We start from the raw sequence: 19,966 nt of genomic DNA on the forward strand, positions 1-19,966 counted from the left end.
GAGGAGCAATAAAGCCCACATGGAAGAAGCACACCAGCCTGTGTGATTATCAGGTGTCGATGGGATTAGGTATCAGGCATCAAAGACCCAGAACAAAAAATCATATCAATGTGAATGAAGGGGGCATGGAGTGGAGACCCAAAGCCCATCTGTACACAATTGGACATCGCCTTACAGAAGGGTCACAAGAAAGAGATGAGCCAGTCAGAGTGCAGTATAGTACCAATGAAACATACAACTTTCCTCTAGTTCTTTAATGCTTCCTCCCTCCTCTACTATCATGACCCCAATTCTACCTTACAAATCTGGCTAGACCAGAGCATGTACACTGGTACAGATAGGAAACTGTGTTTCCCTGGAAACACAGGGAATCCAGGATGGATACACTCCTCAGGGCCAATAATGAGCGATACCAGGAGGATGAGAAGGTAGGGGGGGAGAAAGGGGGAACCAATCACAATGATCTACATATAACCCCCTCCCAGGGGGATGAAAAACAGAAAAGTAGGTAAAAGAAGACAGTGGTCGGTGTAAGATATGAAAAAAAAAAATTAGAAAGTATCAAGGATTCATGAGGGAGGGAGGGGGGGAGGGAGGGGGAAATGAAGTGATACCAAGAGCTCAAGTAGAAAGACAATGTTTTGAAAATGATGATAGCAACATATGTACAAATGTGCTTGACACAATGGATGAATTGTGGTAAGAGCTGTAACAGCCCCCAATGAAATGATTTTTAAAAAAAACTGTCCCAGCAGGGATCATGTCAACTCACCTCTGAATTTTAGTGCCTGTGCAACGGTTAGCACTCACTAATAGCAAGGTTGATGACTCAAACCTAGTGGTGGTTCTGCAGGGAAAGATGTGGTACTCTTCATTCATGACTTACAACCTGGAAACCCTCCTGGGCAGTTCTGCTGCACAGGCTTGCTGAGTTGAAATCTACTCCGTGGCAGTGAGTTTGTTATTGGTGTCGTTAGCAGTCCTTTACACTTTGTACCTCCTTACATATATGAGGGGCTTCAAAAAGTTTTTGTAATACGGCTTTCTGAAACCCTTTTGTACATTTGTTGAAAGAACTAGAGTTCTTAAAAAATAAGTATGTAGTCATCCTTATCTGTTACCTTTTTGATGGATTACCTATTTTAGAAATGCCTAATGTACTAGCTGCTAATAGCAATGGACTGTAGGACGTGGGTGAGACTGAAGACAACTCGACTGGTTACCGATGGAGTGGGGAGGCATTTTGGAGGAGCTGTGGCAGACCAACAGGCAGACCAAAAATATTTCATTTCCTCGTCCTTTAACTCACTTACTAGTATTGAAAAAACCACTGAAACATCCCAAGTTTTTCTTTCATAGTTCCTATATTCTTAACAGCAAGAATACATGCTAATATAACCTGCTTCTTTTCTTCTTTATTTCACTGAACATTCTTCTTTGTATATTGTTCCTTCTACTGGTGAAAGAAATATAGCTAGCTTCATTCTACTCATAATCAAAGAATAGTTTCATCAGACCCAATAGTACCTTTTAGTAATAGGTTCAAAGACAGCCTTCTTTTTTAAATTAATAAATAAATCACCACTCATATTGTTTACCTGGAAATAATTATGGATGGGATTATCTTTCTATGTTCATAATGAAGAGTACGATTTGCAGATCTTTCCCCACCTCCCCCCACTGCAGAAAACAAGAATCCTGCCTGCAGCAATCCTGGAGGTACCCTCCCACCAAAAGTGGCTTTAGAATTTTTTCCCACAATACCATTGCGTGGATTGAATTCGTATTGCAAAATATGTATCTAAATTCTAACAGCTGTAAAAGTCATCTTGTATGGAAATAAGGATTTTCTTGTGTTAATTAGACCATCTCATGCTAGGGTGGGGCCCTAAATAGACGGATACAGGGAGAAGACAAAAAGCACATGAGGTCTGTCTATAAGGTGAAGAGCTTCAAGCACGGCTGGGAATCGTCAGAAAGGAGGAGAGGCTCATAGGAGGAAGTGACAAGGCCAAGATCCGACTGGGATTCCCAGCCGATTCTCCAGTCTGGTGAGAACACATTTTGGTTATTGGACGCCACCCAATATGGCAGCACTAGTGACCTTTCTTCCATTAAAGCAGTGAACTCTCCTCCCATAATTTTCACATTTCCAGTCAAAATGCTTATTGTTGAAATGTTATTTTACTTATTAAAATCTGACTTTAAAAAATTTTTATACTTTATAACAACTTTGTATCTACAAATTTTAATACTAAATATCTGATTCCAGAACTTGTCACCTCCAATGTTTAGTTTTACTCTTTTCAAACAGAAGAGTAATGTTTTTTTCTCTACATTTTCTTGAATGTGCAGCTGTTCTGAAAGGAGCCCCCTAATTTGTCCACAATTTCTGAATTCACATGTAATCTTCTAATCAGTAGCTTAAGACACTTTTTACTCTTCTTTAATTTTCCACTGATTTTATACGATGAGCATGGCTCTCTTGATAGCAGGATGCAGACTATAATCTCAAAACATATTTTTGAGTCAACGGAATTAAAGCATAATTTGATTTTACACTTGGTGAATGTGGCTCAATTAACTTCACCAGGTGTATAGTTAGTTGATCTTGGGCTATATTTATAATCTTTTTGAAATTCAAGTAAGGAAAGAAAGAAAACTGATTTGCTTCCTTCTCTATTTTAGCAAACAGTCTCACTGGATTACATCTAACAAATGAAGGACACTTTTGGAACGATACAAGTAAGTAACAGCGTTCAAACTCTGCATTCTGTTGTTTGGCTGAATGCTCTTGTTTTATTTACTTGAAACTTTAACTTTAGTTTGAATGTTTGCTGTGCAGGTAGGCCACCTCTTGGCTTTTTTCACCCAGGGTTCCATTAGAGATTATTTTTAACATGCATTGTATGTAAGTGAATTAATTTCTCTACAAGGTCTCTAGGATAGTATAAGTTTCATCCTATCCTTCCAAGAAATGAGAAAATAATCGGTTGAATAATTTTGTGGACTTTGTGGTTCAAATGGGGAACCCCATCTGTGAAATGCTGGATGGTGGCACTGGTGTAGTTATAGGCTGATTCCCCATTTGAGTCAATGAAAAAGGAGGGGGATTCTTTTAAACTGAGAATCCCTAACATGACTGGGACATGTGTTATTCAAAGCATACTAATTAATTATTTAGTAATGTAATTATAGAATACATGTGACCTAATGTACACTAATAGGAGACCTGCTGGCAGGGTGGTCATGAGTTGGGCTGCTAACTGCAAGGTCTCAAGCCTAAACCACCAGTCACTCAGCGGAACAGTAGGAGCGCTCTACTCCCGAAGACTTAACCTCAGAAACTCACAGGGGAAGTTCTACCCTGTCCTACGGGTTGCTGCGAACTGGCATTCAACTCCATGGCAATGAGTCTGCGTTGAGTTGAATGTGCATTAATAAATACTCTATAAAGCAATTAAAATGATATAAATTAACACATGTGATACATCTATGCTAATAATTATTCAATAAAATAATGCACACACTACTTAAATTATATTAATTTTCTTATAAAATACATATTTCCCCAAGTTAGAGATGAGGAAAATGAAGGCAAGAGAGTCGTGTAACTTGTGATGGAACCAGTACTTAGACCCAGTTCTCCTTTACAAAAGCCTTTAATTTATCCTTGTCTGGAAATACTCATCTCTCTCTATCCACATGGAAAAAGAAACTCATATTTGAGTGATAATTTTGCTGGATATAAGATTTCTGGTTGGTAATGTTTTCTTCTTCCAGGATTTTATATGTCATCCATTGTCTTCTTGCTTGATGGTTTCTGCTGAAAAATCCAAGATTATTCTTATTGGTTTCCTTAGCTGTTATTATTACTTGCCCCGGCTGCTCGCAGAACTCTCTCCGGGTCCTGGACTGGAGTTTGACTACAATGGGGTGTGCTGGCTTTCTTTTGGGATCTATCCTGTTTGGGGCTCTCGCAACTTGCTGAGTAGTTGCTTTTCCCCTTTCATGTTGCTACAAAAGTGTTCTTCCAGAAATGCTTTGGGACGATTCTCGGTGGGTTTGTTTGTTTGTTTCTTCCTGCCCTGGAATCCCAATGAGACATAGTTAGGGTAGTTACCTTCTTACAATTAAGAACTTTCTTCCGACTTCTTTGCTCCTTTTGTTGTTCGTTCTTGTAGACTGAAGTGAAAAATGTCTTCAAGCTCAAAAATTCCGCTGTCCATTTTCTTGTTTCTCTGTAAAATTCTGTTACCTTAGTATTTGTTTGTCTTGGGTTTCAGTCACCTTCAGCCATTTTTGGGGGTCTGTGTTGCTCACTTGTTTGTGCCTGTTTCTTTTTCCATGTGGATCAATATTTTCTGTTGCTTCATCAAAATTTTGATATAGCAATAAGGGCTGGCAGGAAGGTTGGGCTGTGTGGGGGCAGTTAAGTCCATCAAATGGTACAGGAGAGGAATAACAGAAACTTCCAAATGAGTATAGTAATAAAGGAGACAGACTAAAGAGGAAAAAAGGTAGAAAAATAGGGTAAAAAGAAAATGTTAGTCCTAATTTTTTTTTAATGTTGCTGTTAGGTGCCATCAAATTGGTTCCAACCCACAGAACCTTTATGTACAATAGAATGAAATAATGTCCGGTCTTCAGCCATCCGACTGTTCCCATGCTTGAGCACATTGTTCCAGCCACTGTGACAATCCATCTCCGTGAGGGCCTTCCTCTTGATCACTTCCCCTCTATTTTACCAGAGATGATGTTCTTCTCCAGGGACTGGTCTCTCCTCATAACATAACATGTCCAAAGTACGTAAAACGAAGGCTTGCCATTCATGCTTCTAAGGAGCACCTTGACCATACTTCTTCCAAAACAAACTGGTTTGTCCTTTTAGCATTCCAAGGTACTTTCAATATTCCTCTCCAGCACCACAATTCAAATGTATCAATTCTACTTCATTCTTCTTTATTCAATGTCCAACTTTCGCCTGCATATAAGGCAACTGATAATACCACATTTTTCAATACACTGAAGAGTTGTAGAACAGCAGATTTGCCTCATGTGAATTGCCATTTGACCTCTTGACTGCTGCTTCTATCAGCATCGATTGTGGATCCAGGCAAGGCAAAATCCTTGACTTTAACCTCTCCATTTATCATGATGTTACTTACTGGTCTAGGTGTAAGGTTTTGGGTATTCGTTACACTAAGTTGTTTTTAAAAATATTAAATTAAAAATTAAAAAAAGAAAGAGAAAAAAAGTGTTGCTGCTTGGTTGGGATCCAAGTTCTGCCTAGGAGCTTGTAGCTGGTATGGGCGAGAGCAAGGTGCGTCCCTGTGAGACGGATGGAGTACAGAGGCGGGCTCAGTAACTGTGCTGGAGGCACCCAGGGTGAGGACCAGTGGAGCAGTTGCAAGCTATGCCCAAGGACAGAGAAGATGCTCATAGTTGGGTGCTTCAACCAGCCAGGGGTTGGCTTAGGTGAGACACCATCCTGGAGGCAAGAGGGTCAAGTGAAGAAGCCTGGGAAATAGGAGGGAGGGCACACACCACTTGGGAGCTGAGAAGGCCTGGAGCAGACTAGGGCAAAGGGTGGGGCTGAGGCCTACAGAGCACATGCTCCATCTGAGGTGCAAGGCAGCTGTGAGGGGATTCCAGGGCTCTGCACATGAGTGCACCCTGCCTGGGATGCCAATCAATCAAAAGGCCTGCCATGCACCAAGCACGCTGGATGGGTGGGAGGAAACATCAGGTGTCAGATGGGTGTGGGCGAGTTTGCCCATGCCATTCTCTCCTGCCCCCCTCCTTTGATTTTCAGAAAGGTTGGGTTATTTAACTATCCAGTTTTTCTCTAGGATTGCTGTTACCCTGGCTCTTCTTTCTTGCAAACTGTTTCCTGATTGAATAGGGATTTACTTTCCATGTGACCAATTGGCCACCTTGAACTGGAAACATCTTTGGGGCCCAGTTCTACCACTTCTATATGTAAAATCAGACTTCTTGTTAGGCCACAGTCACACTGCCGGCTCTACCTCAATACTATGCTACACTGATACATGTGAGTTTCATCTTTCTACTTTAAAAATGTTCTACATATTAATTTTAAGTTGGCAAATTAAGGAATAGGATTTCTTCGCATTTTATAAACATCATCCTAAAAGTAGTATGTAGAATCACTTAGCAGTGAGGCATACTACCATGAGACCAGCTAATGAAGTTATTGCAATGGTCTTGAATAAAGCAAGTGCTAGCGGGGTGGAGAGAAAATGGCAGGAGTATTTTGGCAGTGGCTGTTTGGGTGGGATATGACCTAGAGGATGGGGAGAAAGGAAAGAAAAAAAATTAATGGCACCAAATGGTGTTCACTTCTTGAGTAACATACACCCTGTTGATGGTAGTTCAGTGACAGTATCTTCATACAGGAAAAAAACAAAAAACCTCACTGCCATGGAGTCCATACTGACTCCTAGCGAGCCCCTGTGGGTTTCCGAGCCAGCAAGTGTTTACAGAAGCAGAAAGCCCAGCCTTTCTCCTGCAGAGCCGCTGCTCGTTTTGGACTGCTGACTGTGTGGACTGCAGTCAAAGTGTAACCACTATACCTACCACCAGGGGTCCTCCTCATACAGGAAAGGCAGAGCATTACTCACTGTTTAAAGTAAGAAAATAAAGTTCCATCTGCCAGTAGGCTAAGTAGAGAAGTTAAGTTTAGAAGTTAAGAAGTAGAGAAGCTATTCCAATTCCTGTTCCTGGATTCCATGTCATGAGCTCTTATCTCTTATCTGTCCCTCAGTCCGAAGTAAGAAGCATGATAGTGGGGGGGTGGGGGGGGGGTGAAGCATCAAGGAACCAGAGGAACGCTGTGTGTTTCATCGGTGCTTTACTGCCTCCTGGTTGACTCATCTCTTCTCTGTGGGGAGATGTTCCATTGTTTACAGATGGGCTTTTGGTCTCTGTTCCTAACCCCCTTGTTCTCAACAGTATGTTTTTGTTTATTTGTCTGTTATGGATCTTCTGATGCCTGTTACCGGGTCCCGATGACACCTCATGATCCTACTGGCTGGTGTGCTTCCTCCATGTGGGCTTGCTGCTTCTCTGCTGGATGGCCGCTTGCTTCACTTCAAGCCTTTACGACTCCAGATGCTATAACTTTTAATAGCCGGGCACTATTTGCTTTATTTACCACATTTGCTTATGCACCCATTTTGTCTTCAGCGATTGTGCTGGGAGGGTGAACATCACAGAATGACAGTTTGTTAGAACAAAGTATTCTTGTATTGAGGGAGGGTATGAGCAGAGGCTCGAAGTCCATCCACTACCTCAGTGTATTGCCATATAAATATATGTACATACGCCAATACCTCGATTTTTTTGGATTAATGTATTTACATATGTACATACCTATGCTTATTCCTCTATCCATAGATTTGCTTCCTTTCACCTTCCTTCTGCCCCACCATCATGCTCTCCCTACTTCTGCCTCTTAGTATTTCCTCTCAGCTAGACTGCTGTGCTCCAACACGCCCAAGATCTCTACATCCTCCTTATTGTTGATTTAGAGGGGAGTGGGGAGATAAGGGGAGGTAGGGGTTACTGAATGCATTGATCAACACATAACCACACCCCGCCCACTTCAGGGGGAAGAACAACAGAAAGAATGGGGGAAGGGAGACAGCGGTCAGAGTGAGATATGAAAATAATAATAATTTATAATCTATCAAGGGGCCACATGGGTATGGGGGAGGGAGAGAAAAAAGAGGTGCTGATACCAAGGACTCAGTAGAAAGTAACTGTCTAGAAAAGGATGGCAACATATGTACAAATATGCCTGACACAATTGCTGTATGGCTTGTAATAAGAGTTGTGAGAGCCCCCAAGAAAATGATTTTGAAAAAACAACAAAAAAGCAGAGAAGTACACAAATGTAAATTGACAGCCCAACCCTCCCTACTGGATAACGTTGACAATTCTAGATCGAATCCATGACAAGCTGGGAGTTTGAACTAGTCAGAGGTGCAGAGATATAAAACATTTATCACAGTAAATAATTTAGTCAGGCTGTTCCTCTCACACGAGACCTTGCTTTCTTGGGGATTCTAGGTAACCTCCAATGGCTCACATCCAGGGTCACGCGCACCCGTCCTGGATGCCTTCAAGTTGGTCAGTATACGGCGGGCTCTCTTCTCAGAATGATTCCAATTCTTTCATTGCTGCTGCTTGCTGAGAGTCCTGGGTCCCACCACCCTCCGGAAAGTCTCTACATTATGCTCCATTTAGTGCCTATTTCAGGTCGGCCTAGTCTCACCTGTTACCATGATCATCTCTTTGTACATGGTAAAGCTAGGGACAGATATGCAGTTGGGAATATAAACTGAAGATGGTGTACTAATATTTTCTAGGAATATAAGAATACCATGGAAATATCCCATCAATATACCTTTCAATTCTCTTCTTGTTTTCTTCCATCTTTTGATTGGCTAAATTTAACAGGAAGTCAATATACTCCTCTGTCACCATCAGTTTCCCCTTATGGGTTAAAGGAACTTCTAAGCCATGTGTACTCCGGACAGCCTACAAAGGAAACCACAATTTAGATGCAGAAGACGTATTAATGAAGGTACCAAAGAGAATTAAAGAAAGTCAGGGCTATGCTTAAATATAGTGTTGCTCCATTAAAGCTTTATGTTTGTACTTGGATATAATTTAGCTGAACACAGCTGAATTGAAGGAGATTAAATAGATTTTCACATCATATAAAGTCATTTCTAAAGAAAGGCATGCTATGCCTTGCCATCAGAGAAGCAGATAAAATCAAAGAACTCAATAACTTTAACAGTTTCAATCTTGGTGTAGCTTAGATCGCTTTAGTACACAATTTAAAGTGAAATAAATGAAACTTCAACAGAAGCGGCAATGGAAAATCGAAATGGACTGGGTGCCAAAGCATCTCAGTGTGCCAAGAATGCTACAAGAAGCACACAGTAAACCAGCCTGCTCTACTGCACAAAGTGGCTACATTCTCATTACTTAGGGTCGTCAAACTTTACCGCCCTGTTGATGTAACACTGAGCATGTTCCCAGTAGATATAAACACTAGATAAAGGTTAAGAACAACAACAAAAACTATTAGAAGACACAAAAGCCTTTCAGTGAAACTTTATGGAGTGAGGCTAGAGCCTGAATATAATATGTTCCCGTACTTTAAAAGTTCACACTATAAAACAAGAAATAAAAAGATGAACAAAAATGTAACACTGTAAAGATAATCAAAAATACAACATTGGTTTGGGGGTTTAAGTACTAATTTCACTAGATATAAAGGAAGAAGAGAAAGGGAGAAAAGCACTCCGCTCAAGGAACAACATATTCAGGGTCTAGAGACATGAAAGGGTTTGAGACATCTGGGAAACCACAAATATCTCTGTATGACTGGAGCACGCGTTGCATCAGGAAGACTAGTAGGAGATGAATAGAAATAGGTAAGGCCTCAATACCATGGAAAATATTTGGAGAGCCTGAGAGCAAGGTTGAAGGGAAGACCACGAGCAAGAAGGCTCATCAGGAAATAATTGTAAGTGAGGGAAGACGATGGCCAAAGTGGGGCTAGTGACAGGTGGAATGATAGAGCCAAGTGTGCGAAATGAGAGGGAGGAGTGAAGGGACCTGCAGTGCATGAAAACATGGACGATGACTAAAGTGGAAGGTGAAAGAATGGCTTGATTGTTGCTTGGGCCACCACAAGCAACAGTGGTGCTAACTGAGCCACGGCACTCGCCAGTACCACAGGCCCTGAGCTACTATGCAGTCACACTTTATAGATGTCTTCTTTTGTAGCCACCTCCACGGATGCCGATTGCCATAAGTAGAAAACAGGAAAATAAAGGGAGCTGGAATATAGGGCAGTCTGAAGTAGTTAAAATACAAAACAAATAAGTAATACAGGTTCTGCCAAACAGTCCAGTAATACATACAGGCCGTCCCTCATTACAAATGTCTGATTTATGGACACCTACTTCCCCTTCAGTGTTATGTAAATTTGCCCTCACTTTGAAATGAGGGAACCCACCTCTACACAGAAAAAAATTCTTCAATACAATCTCCTTCTTTGCAGAAGGCCACTTTTTAAATCAAGGACAGGCTTTGAAGCTGTTCTTGCAGTAGCCCAAACCCACTGCTGACACAGTGAAGCTCGAGCGGAGAGCTGCTGCTGCAAATGAACTGTCTTCCAGGTGGCTCTTCCACCCCTGCTTCTGTAACTTCCTCCAGTGGGATGAACTATGCTAATAGGGTGCGTGAAACATTCAGAGTGGGGATTGGTCAGTCTTGGTTGTTATTCATATATATATATGAATATATATATATATATATATATAAAGTCATTTGAAAAGGAGGGAAAAAGAGAATTCCTAAGATCATCAGGAAGACGAGCCAGCAGAAGAGCCCATCCAAAATTCCTGCCCGAAGTGGAGCAGGCAGCAGAGCATGTGCTATGCTGAGCCCAGAGGCTGAGACAAGGAGACAATTGACAGAGCAGGGGAGTAGCACCAAGGCTGTGAGGGGGAGCAGTGGACTGGCTTCCTGGTCCTCAGAGGCAGAGGCCAAGGGAGCATGTGGCTGAGAGGCTGAGTACCAAAGGGAGAGACTTGGATGCTGGCTGAGAAAAGGTGCTGTTGTGGATCAACGACTATCCTTACTGTTTTGTTTTTTTATTCTGGATTGTGGTTACCCATTAGCTTCCCTAATAACCCCCCGTAATTGTGAGGGTTGTCTGTGAGTTCTGTGCAGCACTGCAGCAAATGAGCAAACGTAGCAGGAAATGAAGAGTGTTGTCCAAGAACAGTTGGAGTGAGAACGCTATAAGGAAAGAGAGAGGCACGGCTGGCCTTTGCCTTATGGCAGCAGGCCTTGCGCTGGTGTGGAGACAGAGTTGCCTTCTCCCTCAAGTAGCCAGGGGAGGTCAGCTATGGCCCCCAGGCTGTTTATTCAGCTGCCCCACAGGTTGCTGTAATTCCTAGGCTGTACTTCCTTAGAGCAGCAGACCGCCCATCTTATCTTTCTCCTGTAGAAAGGCTAGTGGAGTCAATCCACTGGCCTTTTAGTTAGCAGCTGTACCCTTTCACCTCTGTGCTACCAAAGCTGCTTTCCATGCACTAAAGTAAGATGAGAAAAGAAACACATGCATGTGTTGTGACTTAATTACAAATCTTTAATTAGTTAGACATGAACCTTCTTCATAACTCTGGACAAGGGATCAGAACAGGGCAAAATTTCCCAGGCTGGCTTGGCCAGGGAAGGGCTTGGAAACACTGGCAGACTCAAACAGGCACCTGATAGTACTTTTAGTCCAGAGGTGGCATACTTGTCCAGTAAAGGAATCCAAACTACACCATGCACATCGAGTCAAAACATAGCGACCCTATAGGGCAAAGCAGAACTACTCCTTAGAATGCCTGATGTGAATCTTCATGGGAGCAGACCACGTCATCTCTCTACCCAGAACAGCTGGTGAGTTTGAACCACTGACATTGTAGTTAGCAGTCCAATGCCTATTCCACAATGTCTCCAGGGCTCCCTCTGGAAAGGGATAGGTAGAACCTCTTTCTGACTCTGTGCGTCACACTGTAGAGGAGCATTGGTGACACACTAGTTAAAGCACTTAGATGTTAACCCAAAGGTTGGCAGTTCAAACCCACTGTGGCTCCATGGGAGACATTGAGACAGAAAGACAGTCTGCCTCTATAAAGATGTACAGCCTTGGAAACTCTGGGGGTGGTGTTCAACTCTGTCCTATAGTGTTTCTGAGTTGAAACTGATTCCTCAGCAGTGGGTTTGGCTTGTCTGGTGCCGCACTATCTGTTGCAACTACTCAATTCTGCAAATGTAATACAAAAGCCACCACAGACAACCGAAAAACCAAACTCCCTGCCATGGAGTCACTTCTGATATAGCTGCTAGGAAATTCAGGTGCCAAGTGATGAAGGCACATGCCCACATTCATACAGCACAGGTGTGATGCAGCCAGCGTCTGCACAGGTCTTTGCACTAGATCACAGATTGGCTGGTGCCTAGCTAGACAGGGACACAGTGGAGAATGAGGGAGAGGAGCATATAGGATCAATCAGGTTAAAACTGGAGAGAAGGACTGTAAAATAAGACCTCAAATATAAATCGAACAATTCTGGACCCTGCCCCGTAGGAACGAGTGAGTCGCTGCAGGTGTTGGGCAGGGAGATGAGGAGGGAATGAGTAGGGCATCAGGAGAGAATGAAGGCAGGAGTTAGAGTAGACGCTGAATCCGAGAGTTATGCTAAGTCTAATCACTTCACATTTAAAGAATTACCTGTCACCACACGGTTCCTTACCAACATTGTCTTCCCTCTCTTCCCGACTGTTATGCCGGAGTTCCTGAAACCAGAATCTATCGCTACTGAATGCTGTAAGAGAAAAAAAAAAAAAATGGTTAACTTCAGTTAATCTGGCTATTCAGATCATCTATGAAATTTCACAAACTCCAAAACTATTTTCGTATTTGTACCAATATACATTGTGCTTAAAAGTGACTTTGCTTGCATTCCTACTAGAAATAACAACTCTTTGGAAAAGTCAGAGAGAAACCAAAAGGCAAATATTCAATAAAATGTATACTTGTCTATTTTTATAAGGCAGAAAATGACTTTATTCCTGAAACAGTATGGTATGAAGGTAAAAACAAACACACACACAGTTAAAAAAAATCTCTGAAAATGAGTGTTTCCCTCTGGAGAAGTAGGCTAGAGTTTAGCAGCAAATTAAAAGGGTAGTGAAAGAATTAATTGGAATAATTCGTGTGAAACATTTCTCTTGGTGTCTGGTAAATACTTACTCCTTAACTGTAAGCTGTGGTCATTATGATTAGAACCACGGCATGGAAAGATGGGCAGTGGATTTATGCTGCTTCCTGTTTCTAGGTCGTCAGGATGACAACTGCTACATGAACAAGGGGAATGCAGCCCGGATACAGAAACGTCACTCTAAGGCCGAAACCGCGGTGCCTTTCTGTAATCATTAAAATAATGAGAAAAGTCGATTTTTGAAAGTCTGAGCATCTAGGACGGCTTCGTAAATTACTTCACTATATTAACCTCCAAGTATTACTCCGACAGACAGAGGCCTCAAAAAACAAAGAAAATAAAACATTTAGTTTCTGTAAGCTCCCTGTCTCTCATTTGGTGTATTCTGCGCTGACTGATTTTCCATGCCCCAGAGAACATGCCAATGCCTGGTGACATTTTGGTTGCCACAACTGGGCTGGCCAGGGGGTGAGGGGAGCTACTAGCATCTAACAGATCTAAGGGCCAGGAGCGCTGCTAATCATCCTACAATGCACAGCAGTCCCCACCACAAAGACATCATACAGCTTAAAATGTCAACAGTGCCTAGACTGAGAACCCTTCCTCTAGCAACATGCTCTCCTTGTGGGAGCCTATCCAGTCTCCTCGCTGAAACTCCACATACATGTTGATGGCTTTCATTTCCAGTCCAGACCTCTATCCGGACACTGTAACCCATTTCTCTTGCTCAAACTCCAAAAGTGGGCCTTGATTTCCCCACAGATTTTACCACCAAATTCACCTCAAATCCATCCACTTGTCTTCCTATCCACTGTCCTCTCTCCTACGCGTGGCACTGTACTCCTGCAGGAATCTCCCAGTCAGCTTCTGCTTTCCCTCCGTCTCCTTTCCACTATCTCTTCAGGCACCAGCCACAGACAATGTAAGCATAGACAACTCAAGCTGGGGATACTCTGCTGTGCCTGGCCCCTGCTGCTTCTCCACCTCCCCTGGCCTCTCCTCTGTTCTGTGGCTGTTCTTCACAGGGCAGAGCCACTCTGTCAACCTCACTTTCCTGTATCACCTGTACTGCGTGCAGTTCATCTCATCTCGGTTCCTTCATCTAGTGCTGTGTAAATTCTGTCTCCTCAAAGACACCTTCGAGAATCACTACTTGCAGGTGCTCGCACTTTCTTCACCCTCCAGAAGAGTCCTGTGGATCTCCTCGCTGCACTGACAAGGTGAGAAAGTTCGCCGTTACCCACTTGGTTGTTGGTCTCCAACATTCTCTTTGTCCCGGAACTTTTTGAAGCTCCTTTGTGTAAATATCAGCTGTTAGGGGCAGTCTTTTCTTGTTTCCATTTTGTCCTGGACTCTCAATGATTGTCCAGCACACTGTGGAAAGGTGCAATTCCCAGTCTTTCCAATTCCACAGAAACGAGTTCCTCCGAAGGTGAAGAGGTCCACGAAAGCTTTGGCCCGAAGAAGAGGCCAAGTCAACTCAGGACAGGCGCTCAGAATACTATGCACGCAAAGCTCACTGCCACCACCACTGACCCACAGTGACCCGATAGGTCAGGGTCGAGCTGCCCCTGTGAGTTTCCGAGACTGTCACTCTCCCACAGAGTGGCTGGTACTTTCAAACTGCTGACCTGGCAGTTGGCAGCCCACCATGTACCCACGATGCCAGTATGGAAAATGGGAGAGTTTGGTAAGCAGCAGTGATGTAGTCTGGTAAACTGAGAGGTACAAATAAAGTGAGATCCGAGTTCAGCGGCGCAGCAGGCAGTGAAGGCCTTGGGCACGGAAGTGCGCCTGCCGTGTGGGAGCGCAGCTCTACGTGCTGGTGCTCCCTCTACATGCCTGCTCCCCCTTTTCCCTGGACACTCTTGCCACGGGAGATTTCATTTAGTCCAGTGACTTTAAGTACGACCTGTGCACCAATGCCTCCAGTCTCTGTGTTCCAGGCATCTATCTAACTGTGTACTGGACATTTTCATTACGATGTTTTATAGATATTTCTTGTCTCACCTGTGACACACATTTTGATTTTCCCCACTGCACCCTCCAGCATTCTTGATTTCAGTAAAGGATTACTACCCTATAGCCAGCCACACTCATCTCTCTGCCTGTCCTTTCCAACGACCCCTGCATTAGCTATTGATTCGAGCCCTAAAATATATTTTACTTCCTTCCGTGCTATCTGAGAAAACGTACCATCATTTCTTACTTAGATCACTGCATCCAAGTCCTAACTCATCTCCCTCCACTTACTCCCATCTCGAGCTTGCACTGCAGTGGAGCCGAGGCCGACCCATAGCGGCTCTACGGGACAGCGTACTGCAGCTCCTGTGGGTGGATCAGGCTGCAGCTTTGTCCTGGAGTATAAAGCCCTATCGCTCCTGGCGATGTCAAACTGTGGACCTCGTGGTTGGCAGCTCAATGTGTAACCACATCATCAGGGCTCCTCCTATCTAGAGGGCGACTGTTTGTGTCAGAACACAAATCTGATCAATTCAGTCCTCGATTAAACAATTATTCCTTCCCTAATTTCTCTTTGGACTCAGAAAACACCATGCTCCCTATGCTGGCCTAAAACAGCTTGCTGACCTGACAAAGGGAAACATCAGGTGTCTCAGAGCAGACCACACATCGTAGGTTTTCCATCACTGATTTCTCAGAAGTAGACTGCCCGGCCTTTCTTCTGAGACACTGCTAGGTGGGCTTAAACCTCCAATCTTTTGGCAAGCAGCTGAGTGCACTAACTGTTTGTACCTCCCAGAGACTTCCTAAATGCCTTGTGCCTATCCTGTTTTACCTCTTGTCTGCTCTCCCCTCCAGACCCACTGTCCTTTCTGGTTTGTGAACACCATGTTCTTTCTGGTTACAAAACTTTATAGATTATTTCCCATTTCCTGGAATATTCTTTGTGCCAGTTGCATGCTTAGCACTTTGTTTCTTTAAAGCCTCAGCTTCAAGACACCTCCTCAGAGAAGCCTCGGAGGCCTCTCTTTGTGCTCCTCTCTGTCAGCAGCTTGCTTTTATCCTCAGAATATTTTGTAGCATGAGGTTCACTTCCTTGGTCTGTCTCCTCACTTTGAGGAAGGAATCAAGAGTGTCATTATTTCATAGACTACTGTACCACTAGTCTCTGCCACAGTAAGATTCAATTATACAAGTGCTGAATGAATGCTTATAATGCAATTTAATTTTATATATGAACATACTGAAAGTATAAAAATTAACAAGGAGAGAAAATAGTGAACTAAATGAGTTATTTTGAACTCATTTAAATTAGGAAGAAAATAGAATACTACATAAAACACTTAATTTTACATGGTAGCTTCATAGTATTTTTTCTAATAGTTCAGTAGAGAAAAACAAAACATACAAGGTTGAAGTAAAATCTCTAAATTGAAGCTTAAGGAAGAAAACAAAAACCACAGTTTGGATGCTACATTTTGTGGTTAGCAGCCTGATGTATAGCCCTCCGTGGTGGTGGGAAATATTTTAATATGGTTCTGTTGCCCACGTCTCTGTAACTCCCACTAAAAGATGTGGGGGAGGGACGATGCAGACAGAGGGCTGGTCAGTTTTCGTGAGCATGCTTGCGGGAACGATGCACCCTCTTCGAAGCAGCAGAGAGAGAAACCCTGAGGGCCTTGGATGAGCAGGGTAAGATAACTGTCTGGAAATGGGGGAGGCTGCAGAGACCAGAGGCATAAGAGACTGAGCCACATAACTCGGAGGAGCAGAGCCCGATTATGCGGTACCTTCTCCTGATCTGCCCGAGACTGTGAAACTGGAGGGCAGAGTGACAGGCTGGCTGACTTTCTGGCCTGTGGAGGCAAAGACAAAGGCACCACATAGCTGAGAGACTCGGAACTGGAGACTTAGTTAGCACGTGGCTGAGAGGCTGAGAACCATAGAGAGACTAAGGTGCTGGCTCAGGAGACCGATGACTGTATCCATACTGTTTGTTGATCCTGATTTGTGGCAACTGATTGATTTCCCTAATAAACCTTCTTAATTGTGAGTACTTTCTGTGAGTTCTCCATGGCCACTGCAAAGAATTATTGAACCTAGCACAGATGTACAGTAGCGTGGAAGAAATGGTATCAGAAGAGGTAAAGAAGGTTGGACCAGAGGCTTGTCTGACCTCCAATTCGTGGTAGTAGGAAAGCCACAGGAGGTAATATATGTAGACCCTCCATTGCCACTTACTGCACCCGCTACACCCTCGGGATTCTTAGGATGTTGTATTTTGTTAGCAATTATTAGGGACTGTTTCTTTTCTATATCTAAAATTAAATATATTGATAAGAGAAGAATAAATAAAGAACTCATCAAATAAGCTCATGCCACTAATTTTTTGATTCAAATTTTAAAAGTAAATGTACTCATATCCATATATATGTATACATATGCAAGTAAAATTACAGAATTTACCAGAAGCTGTGCATCCTGCAACTGTCGACACTGCACATGAAGAATAAATGGTTCGAATTTCAAAATGGCATCACCACCTGCTTTTTTCAGAGCAACCATCTGAAAAAATGAAAAGTCCTAAGATCAACTCAAAGGTCCTGTCCTGCGGATCACGTAAGGCCAGCTTTCCCTGGCCCCACTCAGGCCACTCCGAATAGTTTCTCGGCAGCAACCTATCCCTCGGCTCTCTTGGTCCGCCCTCCTCAAACGCTTAAATCTGGGTTTCTTGATATACCTGGTGTTTATTTCTCGCATAAGCCTTGTGTGTGATTCTTTTCAAACATATTTGTATCTTTAAAAAGGAAACTACAACTCTTAACTCTATAATAAAGTTTTTGTTTTTTAATTTCAAGGAAATAGGAGATTTTTAACAGTACTACAAGAACTGCTTAAATGATTTGTTGATAGATTGAGGGTATAGACACCTGTATTGTTGTCTGAGCTAGAATTTATATCAGACAATTGCTGGTTCTGCCTGTCTTGCACCCTGGGGCAATATCCCTTGTCCTTCACACGATGTCCCTGGTGGGATTATTAACCCCTACCCTGGCACACTTGTCACTCTCCCACCATCACTTCAGAGTCAACAAGAGATCTGCGTTTGACTAAGGACAGCATCCCATACCACTGGTGTAAACAGTTGCCCAGGAGGAAAACCCTAATCCAAGCAGAACTATGGATCAGATCCTAGGGGAAAAGGTTTTTCCCCCTCTACTGGGGTTGCTGCTAGTAATCTTTCCTGTCGCAGTGATCATGGGCAAAAGAAGAGAATGAGAACACAGTCCATAAACTAGGAGTGCTTGCCACCTGGTCTTTTCAGCTAAATCATCTTTTTTTCCCCCCTTCCATTTAACCAAACTCGGTGCTATTGAGTCAATACTGACTCAGAAAGACCTCCACAGGTTTCTGAGACTATAACTGTCTACAGGAGTAGAAAGCCCAGTCGTTCTCCCTCAGAGCTGCAGGTGGTTTCAAACTGCCGACCATGCACATTGCAACCAATGAATACCAACACCACCACCACCACTCTACCTTCCTTCCTGTAAGAGAGCTAAATTAGAATGTCTACAATCATTGGGGACCTAGAGGACCTGACCAGTGTAACATAAACTTACAGATGAGAGAGCCTAAAAAAGTTCTTGGAAAAATTCCAATTATCTTTTAATTCCATTTTCCCACAAATTTCTTGAAGCCCTGTCATAAACTTAACTGAACATTTTAACCTAGGAAATTACTGTAGCACAGATTAGGTTTTAAAGATGTAATCCAAGTAAGTAATATGTAATTTATTTACATCAGTGATGACAATAAAGTGCAGATGTGCTGCTACCCCCCCCCCCCCCGTTTTCTCTAATTTAACCCAGGGTTAAGTTACCAAGTGGCAGAGCTGAAATTCAAAGTTACGATTAAATCGTCATCCAATATCCATCTGCGTTCTGCTGTGTACAGAGGATGTGATTTGTTGAGCTGCAGCAAATATATATATATATATATATACACTTGAATATATCCTTGAATAGATACACTCATAGATACCAACAGATTTTTGTCTCCTATAACCCAAAGTAGCCATTTTAACAAATTATTTTAACAAATAATCTTAAATGCACAATTATGCACATATATCACTTTGAATCCTCTAATTTTTTCCTTATGCATTTAAAGTAACTCCGAATTTCAGGTTGTTTCTAAACTTCGATAAAAACTTACCACATCATCTTTTATACAGGGTTTATGTGTAACCAGCAGCCAACAGCAGTTTTGTTTCTGAACTTCAAAACCACTTGAATCCTAAAACAGCAAATAATATAATGTAATAGAATGACATATTTACGAGAATGAGTAAGCACAGGCACAGCATAGTGTCTCACTGCCCTTGAGCCAATTCTGACCCATAACTTCCCTGCAGGACAGAAAGGAATCATCCCTGTGGGTTTCTGGGACTGCAAATCATTACAGGAGTAGAAAGCCTCACTTCACTCCTACAGTGCAGCTGGTGGGTTAGAGCTACTGACCTTGCAGTAGGCAGCCCCATGTGGAGCCCACCAGAGCTCCATGGGCTCTTTTAGGCTTTCTGAAGACAAGAATCCCAAGTGATGATTTTAAGTATGACTGAGAACAATCCAGTAGGTGTCTCAGTAGAGTTAACCCCAAACTAAAATGAATTCCTTTAAAGTTAGAGAGAAAACAATGTGTCCATTAAGAAAACTATATATATAGTTATATATATATACATATATATAATTATTTATATAGACCACGCCAATTCTGACTCATGGCGACCCTATACAAGACCCTTAATATTGTCTGATCTAGTCAGGAAGGTCAGGAAACAGAACCTTACAAGTAGCTGTACCCTAGCAGTCGAGTCGTACTGCAGTTATTTTATTTGGCTATCAAAGCTTTAACCAAAATGAAGGGGAAAAAAAAATTTGAATTTCTGTTGAAGGACTGGACTATCTCAAGCCTACAATGATATGCCACTTTTTACTGACTGTGGTAGTATCAACTTGATAAATTAAGTGTAGGGGTGGAGTCTAGCCTGTCAATCAGGTCACAGTCTGATGATGCCTCCTTAGGGGTGTGACCTCATGAGGATTCTGGAAATTTCCTCTCTCCCTCCGCCTTCCTCTTCCTGTTGACAAGCACTGCCCTGCTAGAACCTCTCTTTCTGC

At 42.7% G+C, this 19,966-nt stretch overlaps 1 protein-coding gene across 1 annotated transcript in view; it reads right to left on the reverse strand.

Moving 5' to 3' along the window:
* Positions 1 to 19,966, reverse strand: part of TYW3 (tRNA-yW synthesizing protein 3 homolog) — a 29,807-nt gene that overhangs the window by 3,320 nt on the left and 6,521 nt on the right. Inside the window, exons 2-5 of the mRNA XM_004699327.2 lie at positions 19,002 to 19,082; positions 17,253 to 17,351; positions 12,357 to 12,428; positions 8,432 to 8,565 (exon numbers count right to left, since the gene is read on the reverse strand). Of these exons, the coding sequence (XP_004699384.2) occupies positions 8,432 to 8,565; positions 12,357 to 12,428; positions 17,253 to 17,351; positions 19,002 to 19,082 (386 nt within the window). The remainder of the gene's footprint in view (positions 1 to 8,431; positions 8,566 to 12,356; positions 12,429 to 17,252; positions 17,352 to 19,001; positions 19,083 to 19,966) is intronic.

Source organism: Echinops telfairi, unplaced genomic scaffold (genome assembly GCF_000313985.2).
Source record: "Echinops telfairi isolate 266 unplaced genomic scaffold, ASM31398v2 ScPeMD7_443;HRSCAF=831, whole genome shotgun sequence".
NCBI lineage: Eukaryota > Metazoa > Chordata > Mammalia > Afrosoricida > Tenrecidae > Echinops > Echinops telfairi.